Raw genomic sequence first — 21,046 nt, forward strand, 5'->3', positions numbered from 1 at the left:
GACACTTGGAGAACGAAATCTCTTGGCTTGACATCCGTGTGGTCTGAGACACTCTTCAGATATCCGAGGACCCTGATGTTGCTGCTCAAGAGAACATCTCCTTCCACCACAGCCACCGGCCGCCTCTGGTCTTCCACAATTACAGGGCATTTGACCACATCCTGAAGGAACAATGGCTTCACCCTGACCACCCTCTGTCTTCTACTAGGAAGTCGGACGTTCTTTTTTCCCTTCCCTGAGCAGTGCGTCTCCAAGTGGGCTGAACCTCCTGCAGTTGACCCTGGGATAACTTCTGCCACTGATGGACTCCACCTCTCTCGGTGATCCCTCGGACAAGAGGGTGGACTCTCTCACTGAGGCGGATTTTATCTGCGCCCCTCCTTTTGTCTTTTAGGTCAGCAAGGCTTGCATTTCCTGGGCCAAACAACTCCAGGCAGGACTCTCTGATGAGGCTTCAGGAAAGCCATGTACTGGTGGATCAGATCCTGAATGCTTCCAAGTATCTGTGTGATGCCTCCCTTGAAGCGGCTCCTCGTTCTGCCAAGGCTGCTACCAAAGCGGTGGCTATCCATCGCATGGTGTGGATTCGATCCTGGAGTGCTGAGCCCACCTCCAAGGCAGTTGTTGTCCTTCCCTTGTCCCAGGACATACAGGCTTTTTGACAAAGGCTTAGTGAAGTTCATCTCTGAGGCCAGAGGGGGTAAATGTTCCCTTCTCCCCCAGACGCATCTCAAGTGCCAGCCATCTCCTTCTGGCTAGTTGCAGCACTTTTGTTTCGGGGCTCTACCTCTTGCTTCGGAGGTCAACCTCCCCAGGACTCCCGCTCCAAGAAGCCCTTTTTCAGTCCCAGACCTCCCTGACAGCCCCGCTCCAAGCCCTCCAGGCCTTCTGCCGCTAAGTCCTCCTGAGCATGAAGGATTACCCCCACTCAGGACCTCTCGAGTAGAGGGGTCATCTGCGCTCCCTCCGGTAGATCTGGCCTGCTATGGTCAACGACGCCTGGATCCGGGGGGTGGTATTGAATGGCTACTCCATAGAGTTTTCCTCCCTCCCAGACGGAAGATTTTTTCTGTCCACTTTACCTTCCTTCCCCCCTCCTCCTCGAGCAGCCGCTTTCCTCCAGGCATTCTCCAACCTCCAGCAGCGGGGAGTTATTGTCCCTGTACCTGCTTCTGAACATTCCCAGAACTACTACTACAACCTGTTTACCGTTCCCAAGAAAGACGGCTCTCTCCAGACTGTCCTGGATCTGAAGGGGCTCAACAGGTTCATCTGTGTCCGCAGGTTTTGCATGGAGTCTCTGCGGTCGGTGGAGGCATCCATGGACATAGGCGAATTTCTTTCGTCCATCTGCATCCTCACTTACCTCCACATTCCCTTTACGCTGGGCCATCAGCCTTTTCTTCATTTTGCAGTGGATTTGTGACATTTCCAGTTTGTTGCTCTTCCTCATAGGCTGGCCTCCACCCCCCGATTCTTTTCCAAGGTGATGGCATCCCTCATAGCCATCCTGCGTTCCATAGGAGTTGCCATGAACCCATACCTGGACGACCTCCTGATCAAGCTTGCGGGTCACCTTGGACCTCCTCTTTTGGTTCGGCTGGCTCTTCAACGAGAAAAAGAAAGTCTTGTGCCATCCCAGCGCATGGAATTTCTGGACATAATTCTTGACACCCACCAGAGCAAGTTCCTCCTCCCGGAATCCAAGGTCCTGGCCCTCCGGTCCGGTGTGACTTGCCTTCGGAGGAACTCTCCATGTCTCGACCTTCAAGGACTTTCTCTTTGCCTAGTTCTACTTGCGGCCTCTTCAGCTGGTGATTCTGGCTCGCAGGGACAGGCTCCTGTCTAGCTTAGACTGCCGGATTCTTCTGCCTCTTCGGGTTCGTCAGAAGCTTCTCTGATGACTAATCTCCCCAGGTCCTTTCTTCCCATCCATTAGCAGGTGATTATCGCCTACGCCAGTCTTTTCCGCTGGGGGGGGCAGTCATCGGTCTCTTGAACGTCCAGGGCCTGTGGTCCACAGAGGAATCCTCACTCTAGATCAACCTACTGGAACTGAGGGCCATCTTTCTGGCCCTATCTCACTGGAAATCTCTCCTCCAGGGGCGTCCAGTCCGACAACTCCATTGCTGTCACTTACCTGAACCACCAGGGCCTCACCAGAAGCTTTTCTGGAGGCCTTTCACTCTTTCAGGTGGGCAGAACTTTATTTCCCTGCTCTTTCGGCAGTCCACATTCCAGACGTGGACAACGGGACGGAGGATTACATAAGTCAAGAAAGTCTCGACCTGGGTGGTCCCTTCATCAGGAAATCTTCCTACAACTGTGCTCCCGGTGGGGCTCTCCCAACGTTTACCTCTTCACCTCCCGCATGAACTACAATGTCCCCTCTATGTGGCCAGATCCCGGGTCCCTCAAGCGCTCGAAGTCGATGCATTCGTGATTCCCAGGTCAGACTTTTGCCTTCTCTACCTGTTTCCTCCTCTTCCCCCACAGGTCTTCAAGACACTCAAAACCGAGGGGGTTTCAGCCATCTTAGTGGCCTCACCGGGCCTGCTACGCGGTCCTTATGTTACTGTTGGCGGACGCTCCTTGGAATCTTCCTCTGCGGGTGAACCTTCTTTCTCAAGGGCCGTTATTCCACCCCACCTTACATCAGCTGCGTTTAACGGCGTGGCTGTTGAAGCCAAGGTTCTGAGGTGTCATGGTTTTTCTGAGCCTGCCATCCAGACTATGTTGGCCAAGATCTACCATCGCATGTGGAAGGCTTATGTCTGCTGGTGTGAAGGTGGCAATTGTCATCTGCTCTCCTCTCTTCCCAGGGTCCTGGCTTTCCTTTAGTCTGGTCTTTGCCTTTTCTATTCTCTTCCAGAAGACCCTGGCTTTCTGTCCTCGGGTGAAGACCTTCCTCCAGGGTGTGGCGCACTGCATCCCTCCTTAATGGCCGCCTGTGGATCCTTGGGATCTTAACCTCATCCTTGAGGTGCTTTGGCCTCCCCCCTTCGAGCCTCTGAGGGAGTTTTCTCTTCGCCTTCTGTCTTGGAAGGTCACCTTCCTGGTGGCTATTACTTCCATTCGCAGGGTCTCCGAGCTTGCTGCCCTTTCTCAGCAGTCTCCTTTTCTGGCTCTCCACAGGGACAAGATTGTCCTTCATCCTCCTCCATCTTTTCTGCCTCAGGTGGTGTCTTCCTTTCACATTAATGAGGACATAATCTTTCCATCCTTTTGTCCTGATACTAAGAATCCTCATTGTTGTCTGGGTGGTTCGGGTCTACTTATCACTCACTGACCCTTCTGCCACTAAGACACTTTGTTTGTGCTCCCAGAGGGCCCTTGCAGGGTCCTGACTGCTTCCAAGGCCTCCATTTCTAGATGGATTCGATTTGCCATTAAGGAAGCCTATCAGGTTAGGGTAAGCATTGAGGCTTCTGCCGCCCAGGTCTATAAGGCTGCCATCTGGGCTTCCATTCACACTTCCACGAAGTTTTACCAGATCCATTCTGTGCCCTCTGCTGATGCCAGTTTGGGTGGTACTGTTCTGCAGGCAGCTGTGCGCTAGGTTGCTGGCATGGCTGTCTGTTCTCCCCTCCCTTGGGGACTGCTGTAGGATGTCTCATGGTGCTGCCTCCTGTGAAATGAGCGAGAAAATGGGATTTTTTGTCCTCACCATAAAATCCATTTCTTGTCGTATTCACTGGGGGGACACAGACCTCTCCCTTTCCTTATAGCTTTTTTTGTCCAGGGTTTGGTTCTCCCCAAGTTCAGGACTTGGTGGTTGTTTGTTCCTTTTTGTCCTTTTTCTTTGGTCTCTATTCTGCTGCGGTATATATTGTCTGTGCGGGTATAAACCGTGAGGCAGAGCCATTGGCTTTCGATCTCTTAGTGTCGCCTCCTAGTGGCTGGGTCTATACCCCATAGTACTGTGTCCCCCAGTCAATACGAGAAATGGATTTACAGTGAGTACTAAATTTATTTATTTATTTTTTATCATGAGCTGTGTTCAGGGGGATTCTTTACTGCAAAAAACCCGCAGTGCAGACCCCACAGCTTAAACCCTGCTGCACTGACCCCGCAACACAGCACAGATCCCGTAGCACAGACCCCACAGCAAACACCCTGCAGCTTCAACCTTAACCCACTCACCCCACAGCAAAGACTCCGCAGCACGCACTGATTCCACACCCCTGACCCTGCCGCATAGACCCCACAGCACAAACCCCATAGCCCCGACCCCTCCCCCCCTGCACACAAGAAGCACCAGACAAGAGGCAAAATGTGTTCATAAAGTTATTACAAAATTAGCAATGCATAAAAGTTGCAAGAAAATCAAAGACTGTCCAACAATTTAGATATGCTGTAGGAGGATATGCTGTAGGAGGATATGCTGTAGGAGGATATGCTGTAGGTGGATACGATGTAGGTAAATACGATGTAGGTGGACAAGCTGTAGGTAAATACGATGTAGGTGGACAAGCTGTAGGTAAATACGCTGTAGGAGGACACGCTGTAGGAGGATATGCTGTAGGTGGATACGATGTAGGTAAATACGATGTAGGTAGACAAGCTGTAGGTAAATACGCTGTAGGTGGACACGCTGTAGGAGGATATGCTGTAGGTGGATACGATGTAGGTAAATACGATGTAGGTGGACAAGCTGTAGGTAAATACGCTGTAGGTGGACACGCTGTAGGAGGATATGCTGTAGGTGGATACGATGTAGGTAAATACGATGTAGGTAGACAAGCTGTAGGTAAATACGCTGTAGGAGGATACGATGTAGGCGGACACGATGTATGTAAATTCGATGTAGGTGGATATGATGTAGGAGGATATGCTTTAAGATGGAAACAATGCTGAAAGAAAAGAGAGGCTCTTACCTTGTGGGGTTGTGAAGATAGTCACAACTCCTCACTACACATGGGGACCAAATTGGTCAGAGGGTCCCTTTCCCTGGAAGGGGTCAAGCTGCAGAGTTCCAATCACCTCTCGGCACATTCGTCTCTTTTAAAGGCACTTGCGCTCCCACCAGGAAACTTGAGTTAACGGCTATATTAACAGAAAAACTTGAACACAATGCGTGAGGCATCGGACCCAGCGGCGGAGAAATGTTACACCTGAGGAAGGGCGGTTTATAACGCCCGAAACGCGTTGTGTTCAAGTTTTTCTGTTAATAAAGCCGTTAACTGTCATGGTGAGAGCGCAGTCCCTTCAAAAGAGACTCCCGAACGAATCTGTGTGCCAGTCCTTTTGTTTACGGTCCATTTGTTTACATGCTGTAGGTGGATACGCTGAAGGTGGATAAGATGTAGGTAGATACGCTGCAGGTGGACACGCTGTAGGAGGATATGCTGTAGGTGGATACGCTGTAGGTGGATACGCTGTAGGTGGACACGCTGTAGGAGGATATGCTATAGGTGGATACGATGTAGGAGGATATGCTGTAGGTGGACACGCTGTAGGAGGATATGCTATAGGTGGATACGATGTAGGAGGATATGCTGTAGGTGGACACGCTATAGGAGGATATGCTATAGGTGGATACGATGTAGGAGGATATGCTGTAGGTGGACACGCTGTAGGAGGATATGCTATAGGTGGATACGATGTAGATGGACACGCTGTAGGAGGATATGCTATAGGTGGATACGATGTAGGAGGATATGCTGTAGGTGGACACGCTGTAGGAGGATATGCTATAGGTGGATACGATGTAGATGGACACGCTGTAGGAGGATATGCTATAGGTGGATACGATGTAGGAGGATATGCTGTAGGTGGATAAGATGTAGGTAGACACACTGTAGGTGGATACGCCATCTTGTAATGGATTCTATTCCAACATCAAGGCTTCTGCTCTGTAAAAACAGTCACTGAACAATGCAGATGTGAACAGAGGCAAATGGGACACATGGAGGCCAGACTCTGAAAACTAATACACCAGTCCCCTTCAGAACTGCAGTCACAATTCTGCTACCAAGTCATGTGTCCTCCAGTTACATATATGTCATCTGTCTCATGATCCAGGAGCCTGCCATGTAATGGGTGTGTCTTCCACTGACTCCTCCTCCTTTCACAGAAGAGTAGATAATAGGCACGGCATCAGCTGTAATACCGCCCATCATCTGCTTACCCATCCTGCACTGCTCCGGTAAGTCTACATTCACACCTGCCCACATCGCTGTTTATAACAAGTCAAACTGGTAACATCACCGTGTACAAGACACAAGATGGAGAAACCCTCAGACACAGGAAAAACACCTCGAAAACCCAGGTGTGAACAGTGCTACACCGGTACTGCACTCCAGAAACGCCCGAGTGCTGATCATTATAGCAGAAGGCAGGGGGCGCTGCTCAGGAATGCTGCAGCTTGTAATCTGTGAGTCTGCAGGAAACGCTGGAGCGGTGCAAGAGCGGAGTATGAGATGTCACATGGCGGAGCGGAGCGAGTGCACCTGTCCTAGCTCTGCTGTGCTGCAGTCTCTTCTCATGCACAGAGTCCTGCTGACTCTCACAGAACTCCACAAGAGATTGCACCTGCTCATGAAGTGCGAACCCTTTATATCGTCTCCGCGCCAAGTGGAAGAAAGCCTCAAAGAATGCCTGAAGAGACATCCCTGCAACAAAAGAGACAGCAGATAATGGTATGGAGAGACAGTCTACTGTACCGTATATAATTCAGGTCTGTGTTATATATAGAGACATTCTACTGTACAGTATATAATACAGGTCTGTGTAGTATATAGTGGCAGTCTACTGTACAGTATATAATACAGGTCTGTGTAGTATATAGAGGCAGTCTACTGTACAGTATATAATACAGGTCTGTGTAGTATTTAGAGGCATTCTACTGTACCATATATAATACATATCTGTAGTATATAGAGGCAGTCTACCATACAGTATATAATACAGGTCTGTGCAGTATATAGAGAGTCTACCATACAGTATATACTACAGGTCTGTGCAGTATATAGAGACAGTCTACCGCACAGTATATAATACAAGTCTGTGTAGTATATAGAGACAATCTATTGTACAGTATATACTACAGGTCTGTACAGTATAGAAATAGACTTGACAGGCTGGTTAGAAGGGCCAGCTCTGTCCTGGGGAGCCTCCTGGACCCAGTACAGGTGGTGGGTGACAGAAGGATATTGTCCATGGTGAGCTCCATGTGGAAGAACAAATCCCACCCCATGTATGAGACCTTGATGGCACTTAGCACCACTGTAAGTGACCGTCTGCTTCACCCCAAGTGTGAGAAGGCGTTATTGGAGATCCTTCCTCCCAACAACGGTCAGGCTGTATAATCTACATCAGACCAAGCGAAGACTCCGCACAGAGAACTAATGACTATGATTATGAAGTCTTCCTTCTTTCTTCTTCTGTTTCTTAGCTGCTATGGACTCCTAGTATATCTTCTCTTCTCAGCTTATGTGTGTCTATGTCTGTAATATATTACTGTGTATTATCCTGTATCTGTATTACTTTGCTGCTGTAACATACTGAAATTTCCCCACTGTAGGACTATTAAAGGATCTTCTCTTATATAGAGGCAGTCTACTGTACATTATATAATACAGGTCTGTGTAGTATACAGATACAGTCTACTATGCAGTATATAATATAAGTCTTCTCCAGACAGCATGTGTCAGCTCCTTCCATAGGATTTAGGTGCGGGCCCATAGAAGCCACTTCAGAATAGTCCAATGTTCTCATCTTGGCCATTCTTGGGGGTTTAGCTGTGTGTTTTGGGTCATTATCCTGTTACAAGACCCAGGACCTGAGACTGAGACCAAGCTTTCTGACACTGGGCAGCACATTTCCCACTAGAATCCTTTGATAGTCTTGAGATTTCATTGGGTCCTGCACAGATTCAAGACCCCCTGTGCCAGATGCAGCAAAGCCCCCCCAGAACATAACAGAGCCTCCTCCATGTGTCACAGTAGGGACAGTCTTCTTCTCAGGATGGGCTTCATGTCTCCGTCTGTGATCATAGAGCTGATGTGCCCGGCCAAAAAGTCTCCTCTGGCCATAGGACATTCCCCAGAAGCTTTGTGGCCTGTCAGCATGGAGTTTGGTAAATTCCAGTATGGCTTTTTTTATGACTTGTTTTCCTCCTTGGTCCTCTCCCATGACGTCCACTTTGGCTCACACAAGGACTGACGGTGCGATCTGACGCTGATGTTTCTGGAGCCTGAAGTTCGCCTTTAATCTTTGTAGAAGTTTTTCGGGCTCTTTTCTTACCTTCGTATTATCTGTCTCTTTGTCCTTAGCTTTCCTTCTGCGGCCACGTCCAGGAAGGTTGGCGACAGTCCCCGGGATCTGAATAATTTGTGCGACTGTAGTTACCGGAACATCAAGCTGCTCGGAGACGTCTTATAACCTTCACCTGTAACAGGCTGCTCTAGAATTGTCTTTCAAAGCTCCTGAGACATCTCTTTCCTTGGCCTCCTCTGGTCCATGTTCAGTGTGGTCCACACCATGTCCCCAAGCAGCACAGGGAGTATCTGTACCCTATATACAGGCCACTGACTGATTACAGGATTGTAGGGACCTGTGCTGATAATTAGGGGACACCCCAAGATGTATAAGGTCCCTTTGGTCACATTATTTTCAGGGTCCCATCATTTCTGTCCAGGCCGTGTCATCAGGTACTGAAAAGCAAAGTCTGACTTTTATTTCGTCATTTTTATATAAATTTTATTTATTTCTTGTGTCAGATTCCGGTGATTTCTGGGACCATTGTGGGGGTTTTCTTTCAAGAAACGAGGGGACCAATCATTTTGTCCATATATGTATGTGGACAGGTATACAGACAGGTATATAGATAGATATGTGAACAGGTGTATGGGCAGGTATGTAGACAGGTAAATAGATAGGTGTGCGGACAGGTATGTGGACAGGTGTGTGGACAGATATAGATAGGTGTGTGGACAGGTATATAGATAGGTGCATGGACAGGTAGCATCTTCCTGCACACAAATGGCATGAGCGCTATGGCCAGTCAGGGTGTGACATATTACCTGACTCTCGCTGCTCCAGGCTGCTACATCGCCGCGTTATATCAATGTAGAGGATGTCGCCGGCCGCCATGGAGAAGCCGCTGCCACTCAGCTTACAGCTCCTGCAGACCAGAGAGAACCGTCCGGTGATATCACAGTAACAAGTCGCCTCGTCCCTCACATTCACCAGCAACAGAGACACAGAGTGCAGAAAATTCATAAATCTAGCACTGCAAATTCTGCCCTCTGACACCCCTTCCCTGACTCCATGCTGAAGTAGACAGGAGCCTTGGAACCTTGCTGCGTGCCATGCAGCACCGAATGCTCTATATATGAAGGGAGGTGGCCGGCACAGGGGGTATATATAGTCTTCCCATGAGAGAAGATGCATCGAGAATTAACATAAATGTATTCACAAGCCGCCACGTCACACACTGCTACATGACACACCGCCACGTAACACACTGCTACATTACACACCAACACACTGCCACAATGATGTGTGATGTGATGGTGTCCTGGAGATCACTACACACAGTCTATACAATACATTACACCAGTTACACCAGTGTGTGACGTGGCGTTGTATTAATGTGACAGGGCGGTGTGTTAATGTGTGATGTGGTGGTGTCCTGGAGATCACTACACACAGTATATTACTCGGACGGTGCTGTATTATACCGCAGTCCTGCCCTGGAGATCACTACACACAGTATATTTCACCGCTGGTGCTGTATTATACCGCAGTCCTGTCCTGGAGATCACTACACGCGGTTCTGTGGGGGCTTCACATGATCAGATCGATCCTCTGCCTACCCACCTTATAAAGGTTCGGAATCCTGTTGGCCCCATCCTCTTGGATCCCTTCATTCCCAGGAATCGGATGAACAGGGTGGCGATTTGTTCCAGGATTCGGAAGCGACTGAATTGCTTGGCGTATTTTGGGTACACTTGCTTCAGGCACATTGCAGGCAGGTTACTCTTGTCCGGGCTCTTGCTAGTCTCGGGGTCACCAGTGTCTGGAGATTCTGGGTGGATGTCCGCCATTCTGTCAGAAGAGGGAGACCTGAGGGAAAACACCAAAATCTTAGGAGTCGGGTAAGGACCAGTTGAGGATCCATCCATAAGAAAACGCCACCCGGCGCTCCCCACACCCCCCATTCACTCTCCAGATCTGCAGCATCTTAGTACAGGCTGGTACACAGCGCCCCACTGCCCCATTCCACCACATGACGTCCTCCACCAGAAGATAAAAACAAAGGGCACTAAGCGCAGTATTGAGATTGGTAATTGGATTTGAAACAAATAAATGTTGATATAGTTGTCACCAGATGGCCTCTCACCTTGCAGGGTTGTGAGCAGTCACAACACTTGAAAAGTGTATTGGGTGAGAGTGGCAGCAGTTCAATCCGTCACCGGATGGACCAGGGGAGTAATGGACAGGAGTAGGGGACCAAGGGTCCATTATGGAAAAACCGCACTCACTGGTGTGTAGAAGACGATGATAGATCAGGTTCTAAACTCAAACAATTTATTGGATAATGCACAGCACGACGCGTTTCGGGCCTCACAATGGCCCTTTCTCAAGTGCAAAGAAGAAAAGCATGTTGTCAGGTCACTGGGCACTCACAACACAATGTTCCGGCTCAGTATGAAGGACAATCCGCCTCGGAGAACCAGAAAGTTGATAAATTGTTTGAGTTTAGACCCTGGTCTATCATCCTCTTCTACACACCAGAGAGTGCAGTTTTTCCATAACGGACCCTTGGTCCCCTACTCCTGTCCAGTCGTCCACCAGAAGGCAGCAGAGCGTATACTTTATTCATAGACATACCCGCACAGTATACATTGAACACGTGAGTACAGTGGAGAGGACATGTAACATGGTCCGCCCCTGACACTCACAGCACAATTTGCATATTCCACCTATGAATTCTCTCTCGATGTTTGCAGGAGACTTGGTGGATGAGCAGATTACGGGCACTCGCGGTGGATGAGCAGATTACGGGCACTCGCGGTGGATGAGCAGATTATGGGCACTCGCGGTGGGTGACTGCATGGCAGCTGAGCAAGGCTACAGAGCAGCAAATGTCAGAGGATCTGAGGAAAGGTTAGAAAATGATGGATGACTTGATGGCGGTATAATATTCATACGCTATGAGGGTCCCAGGAGGGTAACATTGGTGATGGTGGATTGAGGAAACAATCGAGCAAGTGCAGAAGTAAAAGCTCTGAACACGGAACAAGCAGCTAATGGAGAAACACGGCTCAATCTGCAGCAGGTAATTACAAGCATTAGCCAGCAATTTACCAATGATATGGCGGTAATCTAAAGGATTAAATCTGAGTGGCACCAGCAGCTGTCACCAAACTCACTGTATACCAGAGAGTAGAGATGGCACTATCACTGTATACCGGAGGGTAGAGATGGCGCTGTCACCGTATACCGGAGGGTAGAGATGGCGCTGTCACAGTATACTGGAGGGTAGAGATGGCGCTGTCACCGTATACTGGAGGGTAGAGATGGCGCTGTCACCGTATACCAGAGATGGCGCTGTCACCGTATACCAGAGATGGCGCTGTCACCGTATACCGGAGTGTAGAGATGGCGCTCTCACTGAATATTGGAGAGCGGAGATGGCGCTGTCACTGTATACCGGAGAGTGGAGATGCTGCTGTCATTGAATACCGGAGAGTAGAGAGGGTGCTGTCACAGTATATCGGAGAATGGAGATGGCGCTGTCACCGTATACCGGAGAGTGGAGATAGCACTGTCACCGTATACCGGAGAGTAGAGATGGCATTGTTACCGTATACCGGAGAGGAGAGATGGCGCTGTCACCGTATACCGGAGAGTAGAGATGGAGCTGTCACCGTATACCGAAGGGTAGAGATGGTGCTGTCACCATATACCGGAGGGTAGAGATGGCGCTGTCACCGTATTCCGGAGTGTAGAGATGGCGCTGTCACCGTATTCCGGAGTGTAGAGATGGTGCTGTCACCGTATACCAGAGTGTAGAGAAAACTCATTTGTGAGATTAATTGGCAACAAGTTTTTATTACACATTTCTCTCCACTACTGATTGCGATAATTAACCAAATCTCGGGGGCGCACAGAGTTCTCTCGATTTGAGGCTTCAGCTATCGGGCTTTGGTTTGCTGATAATTTGGGGTTATTGTTGTTGGCGTCGATGATCCGCCTATATTCAGCAAATTGCTGCCATCGATGGTTTGCCTGCTCCGGCATTTTGGCAGCGCTCAAGCTTGCCTACCGCTGAACTTGTTCCTCGCACTGTGCCTGTGAATGTTCCGGCATCTCAGCAGCTCACTGGGACACCATATAATGAGCGGGTTGATGGCGCCGATGATCCCGTCAGCTCCGTCTGAGGAGAACTCTGTGACTTCTGGCTCCTTCATCGCTCTCGTTGTTTGCCACAAATTAGATTTTCTTTTTCCCGCCATGTTTAATATTAGCAAACTGCCAATGTGGATTACAGGTGTTTTCCCATCCAGTGTGTCAGCACTGCCTGGAGCAGATCAGATAATATGCAGATGCTTGTACACAATGAACTGAGGGTTAGCTGAGTGTTACATAGAGAGATAACAGACCTGGGACCTGAGATAAACTGCTGCAGGAGCAGTGTAATATAGTATGTGACCATAAATCCACAACAGTAGTGAAGCCATGTCATTTACCGGGATACAAAGTAGCCATAAGGAAGGAGTTATACTGTAGGGGGCCATAAGGAAGGGGTCATATACTGTGGGGGCCATAAGGAAGGGGTTATATACTGTAGGGGGCCATAAGGAAGGGGTCATATACTGTGGCGGCCATAAGGAAAGGGTCATATACTGTAGGGGGTCATAAGTAAAAGGTCATATACTGGGGGGCAAATAAAAGATAACATATACTATGGGGGGCAGAAAAAGGTTGTATATCTTGCTGGGGCAAAAAAAAAAAAAAAAGGATTTTATACTATGTGGGGGCCAAATAAGGTGATTTTTTGTTCTGTCATCGGGAGGGGGTGTGTCCTAATTAGGGAGGCACCATCACACAACCAGAGATAGCCAGGTTGGACTTATTTTTTTTGGGTGGGGGCCCCTCTTCTATAGTTTGCCTCAGGCAGCCGAGGCCCCTGGGTGCACCTGAAGACTAAAGGCCAGAGCTGTGAACCCACCAGCCGGGGCACACCATGGGGGACCCGCCCAGGAGCTAAACAAGTAAGTACTGAGCACACAACCTACCTACAATAGCAGGGCAGGACCACTCGCATGGGTGACTGGGTGAGCAGTGCTGCCCTGAATAGTATGGTGGATACCCGGTGGACATAGAGGAGTCACGTGACTAGAGTGTAAGTGCGGCCATCTGATTGGCTACTGCAGGCCCCTTGTATTTAGCCGCCCCCGGCCCTGTTTAACTATATAAAGACTCACCGATTCTGGAGACTCCTCCTCCTTCGCGGGTCCACAAGGCGCAGCGTGTCCCTGATAATGGCGATCTTCACCTCCTCATCCACTAGGCTTGGCACATTCTCATAGACACCAGGACGAAGCTGCAGCAGAAGCCAAAAACCATCATCTCTGAGACCTGACTAGTATCCACAGTCTGACTATCCACGAAGTCCGACCACAATTCATGAGGTATGACCACTATTACCTATGAGGCCTGACCACTATCTATCCATCAGGTATGACCACTATTACCTATGAGGCCTGACCACAATCTATGAGGCCTGACCACTATTACCTATGAGGCCTGACCACAATCCATGAGGTATGACCACTATTACCTATGAGGCCTGACAACAATCTATGAGGCCTGACCACTATCCATTAGGTATGACCATTATTAATTACTAGCCTCTGCCCGTGACTTCGTCTGCGTGTTGTTGGTGTCGATGATCCGCCTATATTCAGCAAATTGCTTCTGTCAATGGTTTGCCTGCTCTGGCGTTTCGGCAGCTCTCAAGCTGTCCTGCTGCTGAACTTATTCCTCGCACCGTGCCTGTGATTGTTCCGGCATCGCAGCAGCTCGCTGGGATGCCATATAATGAGTGTGTTGTTGGCGCAGATGATCCCCGTCAGCTCTGCTTGAGGAGAACTCTGTGACTTCTGGCTCCTTCATCACTCTCGTTGTTTGCCACAAATTAGATTTTCTTTTTCCCGCCATGTTTAATATTAGCAAACTGCCAATGTGGATTACAGGTGTTTTCCTATCCAGTGTGTCAGCACTGCCTGGAGCAGATTAGATAATATGCAGATGCTTGTACACAATGGACTGAGGGTTAGTTGAGTGTTACATAGCGAGATAACAGACCTGGGACCTGAAATAAGCTGCTGCAGGAGCAGTGTAATATAGTATGTGACCATAAATTCATAACAGTGGTGAAGCCATGTCATTTACTGGGATACAAAGTAGCCTATGTGTTACTCCAGGTTACAGAGTATCTATGGGACAAATCTCATTCAAATCCGATGACCACCATTATTTATGTGGCCTGACCACTATATATACACTCACCGGCCACTTTATTAGGTACACCATGCTAGTAACGGGTTGGACCCCCTTTTGCCTTCAGAACTGCCTCAATTCTTCGTGGCATAGATTCAACAAGGTGCTGGAAGCATTCCTCAGAGATTTTGGTCCATATTGACATGATGGCATCACACAGTTGCCGCAGATTTGTCGGCTGCACATCCATGATGCGAATCTCCCGTTCCACCACATCCCAAAGATGCTCCTCTATTGGATTGAGATCTGGTGACTGTGGAGGCCATTGGAGTACAGTGAACTCATTGTCATGTTCAAGAAACCAGTCTGAGATGATTCCAGCTTTATGACGTGGCGCATTATCCTGCTGAAAGTAGCCATCAGATGTTGGGTACATTGTGGTCATAAAGGGATGGACATGGTCAGCAACAATACTCAGGTAGGCTTTGGCGTTGCAACGATGCTCAATTGGTACCAAGGGGCCCAAAGAGTGCCAAGAAAATATTCCCCACACCATGACACCACCACCACCAGCCTGAACCGTTGATACAAGGCAGGATGGATCCATGCTTTCATGTTGTTGACGCCAAATTCTGACCCTACCATCCGAATGTCGCAGCAGAAATCGAGACTCATCAGACCAGGCAACGTTTTTCCAATCTTCAATTGTCCAATTTCGATGAGCTTGTGCAAATTGTAGCCTCAGTTTCCTGTTCTTAGCTGAAAGGAGTGGCACCCGGTGTGGTCTTCTGCTGCTGTAGCCCATCTGCCTCAAAGTTCGACGTAGTGTGCGTTCAGAGATGCTCTTCTGGCTACCTTGGTTGTAACGGGTGGCTATTTGAGTCACTGTTGCCTTTCTATCAGCTGGAACCAGTCTGGCCATTCTCCTCTGACCTCTGGCATCAACAACGCATTTCCGTCCACAGAACTGCCGCTCACTGGATGTTTTTTCTTTTTTGGACCATTCTCTGTAAACCCTAGAGATGGTTGTGCGTGAAAATCCCAGTAGATCAGCAGTTTCTGAAATACTCAGACCAGCCCTTCTGGCACCAACAACCATGCCACGTTCAAAGGCATTCAAATCACCTTTCTTCCCCATACTGATGCTCGGTTTGAACTGCAGGAGATTGTCTTGACCATGTCTACATGCCTAAATGCACTGAGTTGCCGCCATGTGATTGGCTGATTAGAAATTAAGTGTTAACGAGCAGTTGGACAGGTGTGCCTAATAAAGTGGCCGGTGAGTGTATATTACCTATATGACCACTATTACCTATGAGGACTGACCATTATCCATCAGGTATGTCTACTATTACCTATGAGGACTGACCACGATCCATCAGGTATGACCAGTATTACCTATGAGGGCTGACCACTATCCATGAGGTATGACCACTATTACCTATGAGGACTGACCACTATCCACGAGGTATGACCACTATTACCTATGAGGCCTGAGCACTATCCACAAGGTATGACCACTATTACCTATGAGGACTGACCACTATCTATGAGGTATGACTACTATCCATGCAATGTGATCGCTGAGGGTCATGTGACTCACCTCCTGCTCATGCTCAATCTTCATGCTGGGGTTGGCATTCACCTCTAGTAACACCGGCTGCAGGTTCTTCGTCAGAAGAATATCAAACCCTAAAATCTTTGATCAGAAGAGAGAAGGGTCATGGTTAGGCAGGAGCCTGATCTCTAACCTCACCCCACCCTAACAGTACAGACCACCACCACCATCATTGGCAAGTCTAGCTGCAGGGTCCTACCTGGAAGCAGGAGGGTCTGGGCTTCCCTGGCGGTAGGTCTGCCTGGTAATACACCTTCAGTTCCGGAATGAGGGCCATGACCGTCTTGATGACCAGCGCTATGATGTCTGACCAGACCTTCTTGATGTCCACCCCTTTGGCTAGGAGCCTGTAGAGGACGCTGGTCACGGTCCTCTTGCTACCAGTGTGCGCACTGTTGGAGTGGATGAAGTTGCCGCTGTGGATGTTGAGGGAGTAGTTGGTGAGATGCATGTAGACGTGGTGGAGGTTCCTGTGGTTGGGCTCCTGGTACTGCTCCGTGCAGAAGCGGGACAGCCCGTCCTTAGAGATGTAAATCTCTAGAGGGTCAATGGACTTCAATAAGACGTAGATGCGCATGTCGAACTTCAGCTTGTCTATCAGGAGGGGCTTAGTGATGTACTCCTGGACCACCGCCGGGCGGCTCTGCATACTGCCCATGACACGGACCTCACCAGGGTCTCTAATCAGGTAGATGCCATCTCCTTGGCATCCGCCATCCGGCTTCACAATGAAAGTGGGCTTATAGGAAGGGTCAGCGTCTCTGGCCAAGTGAACCTACAAAAGGAGTCCAAAGTGACCCAAGGTATGAAGTTACTGCGAATAGGTGGTCAGCGAGGGATAGAATAGTGCGGAGTACACGTGTGGCCAAATATGTATACGTGCTGTGCAGAGTATATAGTGATAGATGTGACATAGTGTAGTGGGGTATACAGAGTATAGTGATAGATGTGACAGTGTATGTGGGGTATACAGAGTATAGTGAGAGATGTGACAATGTATGTGGGGTATACAGAGTATAGTGAGAGATGTGACAGTGTATGTGGGGTATACAGAGTATAGTAAGAGATGTGACAGTGTATGTGGGGTATACATAGTATATAGTGACAGATGTGACAGTGTATGTGGGGTATACATAGTATAGTGAGAGATGTGACAGTGTATGTGGGGAATACAGAGTATAGTGATAGATGTGACAGTGTATGTGGGGAATACAGAGTATAGTGATAGATGTGACAGTGTATGTGGGGTATACATAGTATAGTGAGAGATGTGACAGTGTATGTGGGGTATACATAGTATAGTGATAGATGTGACAGTGTATGTGGGGTATACATAGTATAGTGAGAGATGTGACAGTGTATGTGGGGTATACATAGTATATAGTGACAGATGTGACAGTGTATGTGGGGTATACATAGTATAGTGAGAGATGTGACAGTGTATGTGGGGAATACAGAGTATAGTGATAGATGTGACAGTGTATGTGGGGTATACATAGTATAGTGATAGATGTGACAGTGTATGTGGGGTATACATAGTATATAGTGACAGATGTGACAGTGTATGTGGGGTATACATAGTATAGTGATAGATGTGACAGTGTATGTGGGGTATACATAGTATATAGTGACAGATGTGACAGTGTATGTGGGGTATACATAGTATAGTGAGAGATGTGACAGTGTATGTGGGGTATACATAGTATATAGTGACAGATGTGACAGTGTATGTGGGGTATACATAGTATAGTGAGAGATGTGACAGTGTATGTGGGGAATACAGAGTATAGTGATAGATGTGACAGTGTATGTGGGGTATACATAGTATAGTGATAGATGTGACAGTGTATGTGGGGTATACATAGTATATAGTGACAGATGTGACAGTGTATGTGGGGTATACATAGTATAGTGATAGATGTGACAGTGTATGTGGGATATACATAGTATATAGTGACAGATGTGACAGTGTATGTGGGGTATACATAGTATAGTGAGAGATATGACAGTGTATGTGGGGAATACAGAGTATAGTGATAGATGTGACAGTGTATGTGGGGTATACATAGTATAGTGATAGATGTGACAGTGTATGTGGGGTATACATAGTATAGTGATAGATGTGACAGTGTATGTGGGGTATACATAGTATAGTGAGAGATGTGAAAGTGTATGTGGGGTATACAGAGTATATAGTGAGAGATGTGAAAGTGTATGTGGGGTATACATAGTATAGTGAGAGATGTGACAATGTATGTGGGGTATACAGAGTATAGTGAGAGATGTGACAGTGTATGTGGGGTATACAGAGTATAGTGAGAGATGTGACAGTGTATGTGGGGTACACAGAGTATATAGTGACAAATGTAACAGTGTATGTGGGGTATACAGAGTATATAGTGACAGATGCGACATAGTGTATGTGGGTTATACAGAGTATAGTGAAAGATGTGATACACAGGATCAGTATACTAGGTATATAACTAGTCTACTGATCCTGTGTATGAATCACTAGTGTATATACCTAGTCTACTGATCCTGCCTATCACTAGTGTATATACCTAGTCTACTGATCCTGCGTATCACTAGTGTATATAACTAGTATACTGATCTTGCGTATCATTAGTGTATATACCTTGTCTACTGATCCTGCCTATCACTAGTGTATATACCTAGTCTACTGATCCTGCGTATCACTAGTATATATACCTAGTCTACTGATCCTGCGTATCACTAGTATATATACCTAGTCTACTGATCCTGCGTATCACTAGTGTATATACCTAATCTACTGATCCTGTGTATCGCTAGTGTATATACCTAGTATACTGATCCTGTGCATCACTAGTGTATATCATGTCTGGCCGTTATGTACTTCCATAGGTGATACTATGTACCTGCCTTTTGTATGTTATCATGATCTTGAATAAAGCGGCTTCTGTCTTGTGACCAATTGTCTTGTCTTTATAAGAAGACACTTTTCTACTCTGTATATTTTTTGTGCTAAAAAACAAGTCTGATCCATGGAGGCCACCCCAAGAAACTTACAGAACTACTGGAATCTGGGTGAGAAACCACAGGACACTGCAGAGATCTAGTAGAGTCCAAGTCTGGAGGGGTCAGATACCACATGACACTGCAGAGATCTAGTGGAGTCCAGATGAGGAGGGATCAGATACCACAGGACACCCACAGAGATCTAGTGAGTCCAAGTCAGGAGGGGTCAAATGCCACAGAACACCTGCAGAGATCTAGTGGAGTCCAGGTCAGGAGGGGTCACATACCACAGGACACCTGCAGAGATCTAGTGGAGTCCAGGTCAGGAGGGGTCACATACCACAGGACACCTGCAGAGATCTAGTGGAGTCCAGGTCTGGAGGGGTCACATACCACAGGACACCTGCAGAGATCTAGTGGAGTCCAAGTCTGGAGGGGTCAGATACCACAGGACACCTGCAGAGATCTAGTGGAGTCAAGGCCTGAAGGGGTCAGATACCACAGGACACCCGCAGAGATCTAGTGGAGTCCAGGTCAGGAGGGGTCAGGAGGGATCAGATACCACAGGACACCCACAGAGATCTAGTGAGTCCAAGTCAGGAGGGATCAGATACCACAGGATACTGCAGAGATCTAGTGGAGTCCAGATCAGGAGGGGTCAGATACCACAAGACACCTGCAGAGATCTAGTGGAGTCAGGTTTGGAGGGGTCAGATACCACAGGACACTGCAGAGATCTAGTGGAGTCCAGGTTTGGAGGGGTCAGATACCACAAGACACCTGCAGAGATCTAGTGGAGTCAGGTTTGGAGGGGTCAGATACCACAGGACACTGCAGAGATCTAGTGGAGTCCAGGTTTGGAGGGGTCAGATACCACAAGACACCTGCAGAGATCTAGTGGAGTCAGGTTTGGAGGGGTCAGATACCACAGGACACTGCAGAGATCTAGTGGAGTCCAGGTTTGGAGGGGTCAGATACCACAGGTCACTGCAGAGATCTAGTGGAGTCCAAGTCTGGAGGGGTCAGATACCACAAGACATCTGCAGAGATCCAGTGGAGTCCAGATCTGGAGGGGTCAGATACCACAGGACACTGCAGAGATCCAGTGGAGTCCAGATCTGGAGGGGTCAGATACCACAAGACACCTGCAGAGATGTAGTGGAGCCCAGGTCTGGAGGGGTCAGATATTACAGGACACTGCAGAGATCTAGTGGAGTCCAAGTCAGGAGGGGTCGGATACCACAAGGGTTTGTGGTGACCAGCAGCTGCAGTGTCTACATGGCTGTAGATTGTCCCACAGCTGTGGGGCCCAATTGTTCCTGAGATATCCGGCTGGTGACACAACTGCACCCAGGTCTTCCACAGAACTGCTGACAGCTCATGGGTGCAGTAGTATAGTAGAAATTATAACTTGGGGAGACACAACTGATGTGAGATGACTGACGAGAAATGGGGTTGAGTGATGTGCACCCCAAAATGCAGCAGGGTATCAATAATAAAACCTGATTGTATAAGATACAGAAGACCACACAGCAGCCACTCACGTGTCAGGAGCCACAGTCAGTCAAGAGCACCGAGGAAACGATGGAAATGTGACTGGACACATGGTAGATGGTTTAGTCCAGGTCTGTGTGTATATATATATATGGAAGCAAACCATGGCAGTAGTATCAGTGTCCTCCTAATCATACAATGACATCACAGAGCAGTAGTATCAGTCTCCTCCTACTCATACAATGACATCACAGGGCAGTAGTATCAGTGTCCTCCTAATCATACAATGACATCACAGAGCAGTAGTATCAGTCTCCTCCTACTCATACAATGACATCACAGGGCAGTAGTATCAGTCTCCTCCTACTCATACAATGACATCACAGGGCAGTAGTATCAGTCTCCTCCTACTCATACAATGACATCACAGGGCAGTAGTATCAGTCTCCTCCTACTCATACAATGACATCACAGGGCAGT

At 48.1% G+C, this 21,046-nt stretch overlaps 1 protein-coding gene across 1 annotated transcript in view; it reads right to left on the minus strand.

Annotated features, from left to right (window-relative positions):
- Positions 1–4,804: 4,804 nt before the first annotated feature.
- Positions 4,805–21,046, minus strand: part of TTLL11 (tubulin tyrosine ligase like 11) — a 29,857-nt gene continuing 13,615 nt past the window's right edge. The window contains exons 4-9 of the mRNA XM_075259062.1: positions 16,275–16,850; positions 16,061–16,156; positions 13,440–13,558; positions 9,826–10,071; positions 9,027–9,127; positions 4,805–6,614 (exon numbers count right to left, since the gene is read on the minus strand). Of these exons, the coding sequence (XP_075115163.1) occupies positions 6,352–6,614; positions 9,027–9,127; positions 9,826–10,071; positions 13,440–13,558; positions 16,061–16,156; positions 16,275–16,850 (1,401 nt within the window). The 3' untranslated portion in view covers positions 4,805–6,351. The remainder of the gene's footprint in view (positions 6,615–9,026; positions 9,128–9,825; positions 10,072–13,439; positions 13,559–16,060; positions 16,157–16,274; positions 16,851–21,046) is intronic.

This window comes from Leptodactylus fuscus, chromosome 11 (assembly GCF_031893055.1).
Source record: "Leptodactylus fuscus isolate aLepFus1 chromosome 11, aLepFus1.hap2, whole genome shotgun sequence".
NCBI lineage: Eukaryota > Metazoa > Chordata > Amphibia > Anura > Leptodactylidae > Leptodactylus > Leptodactylus fuscus.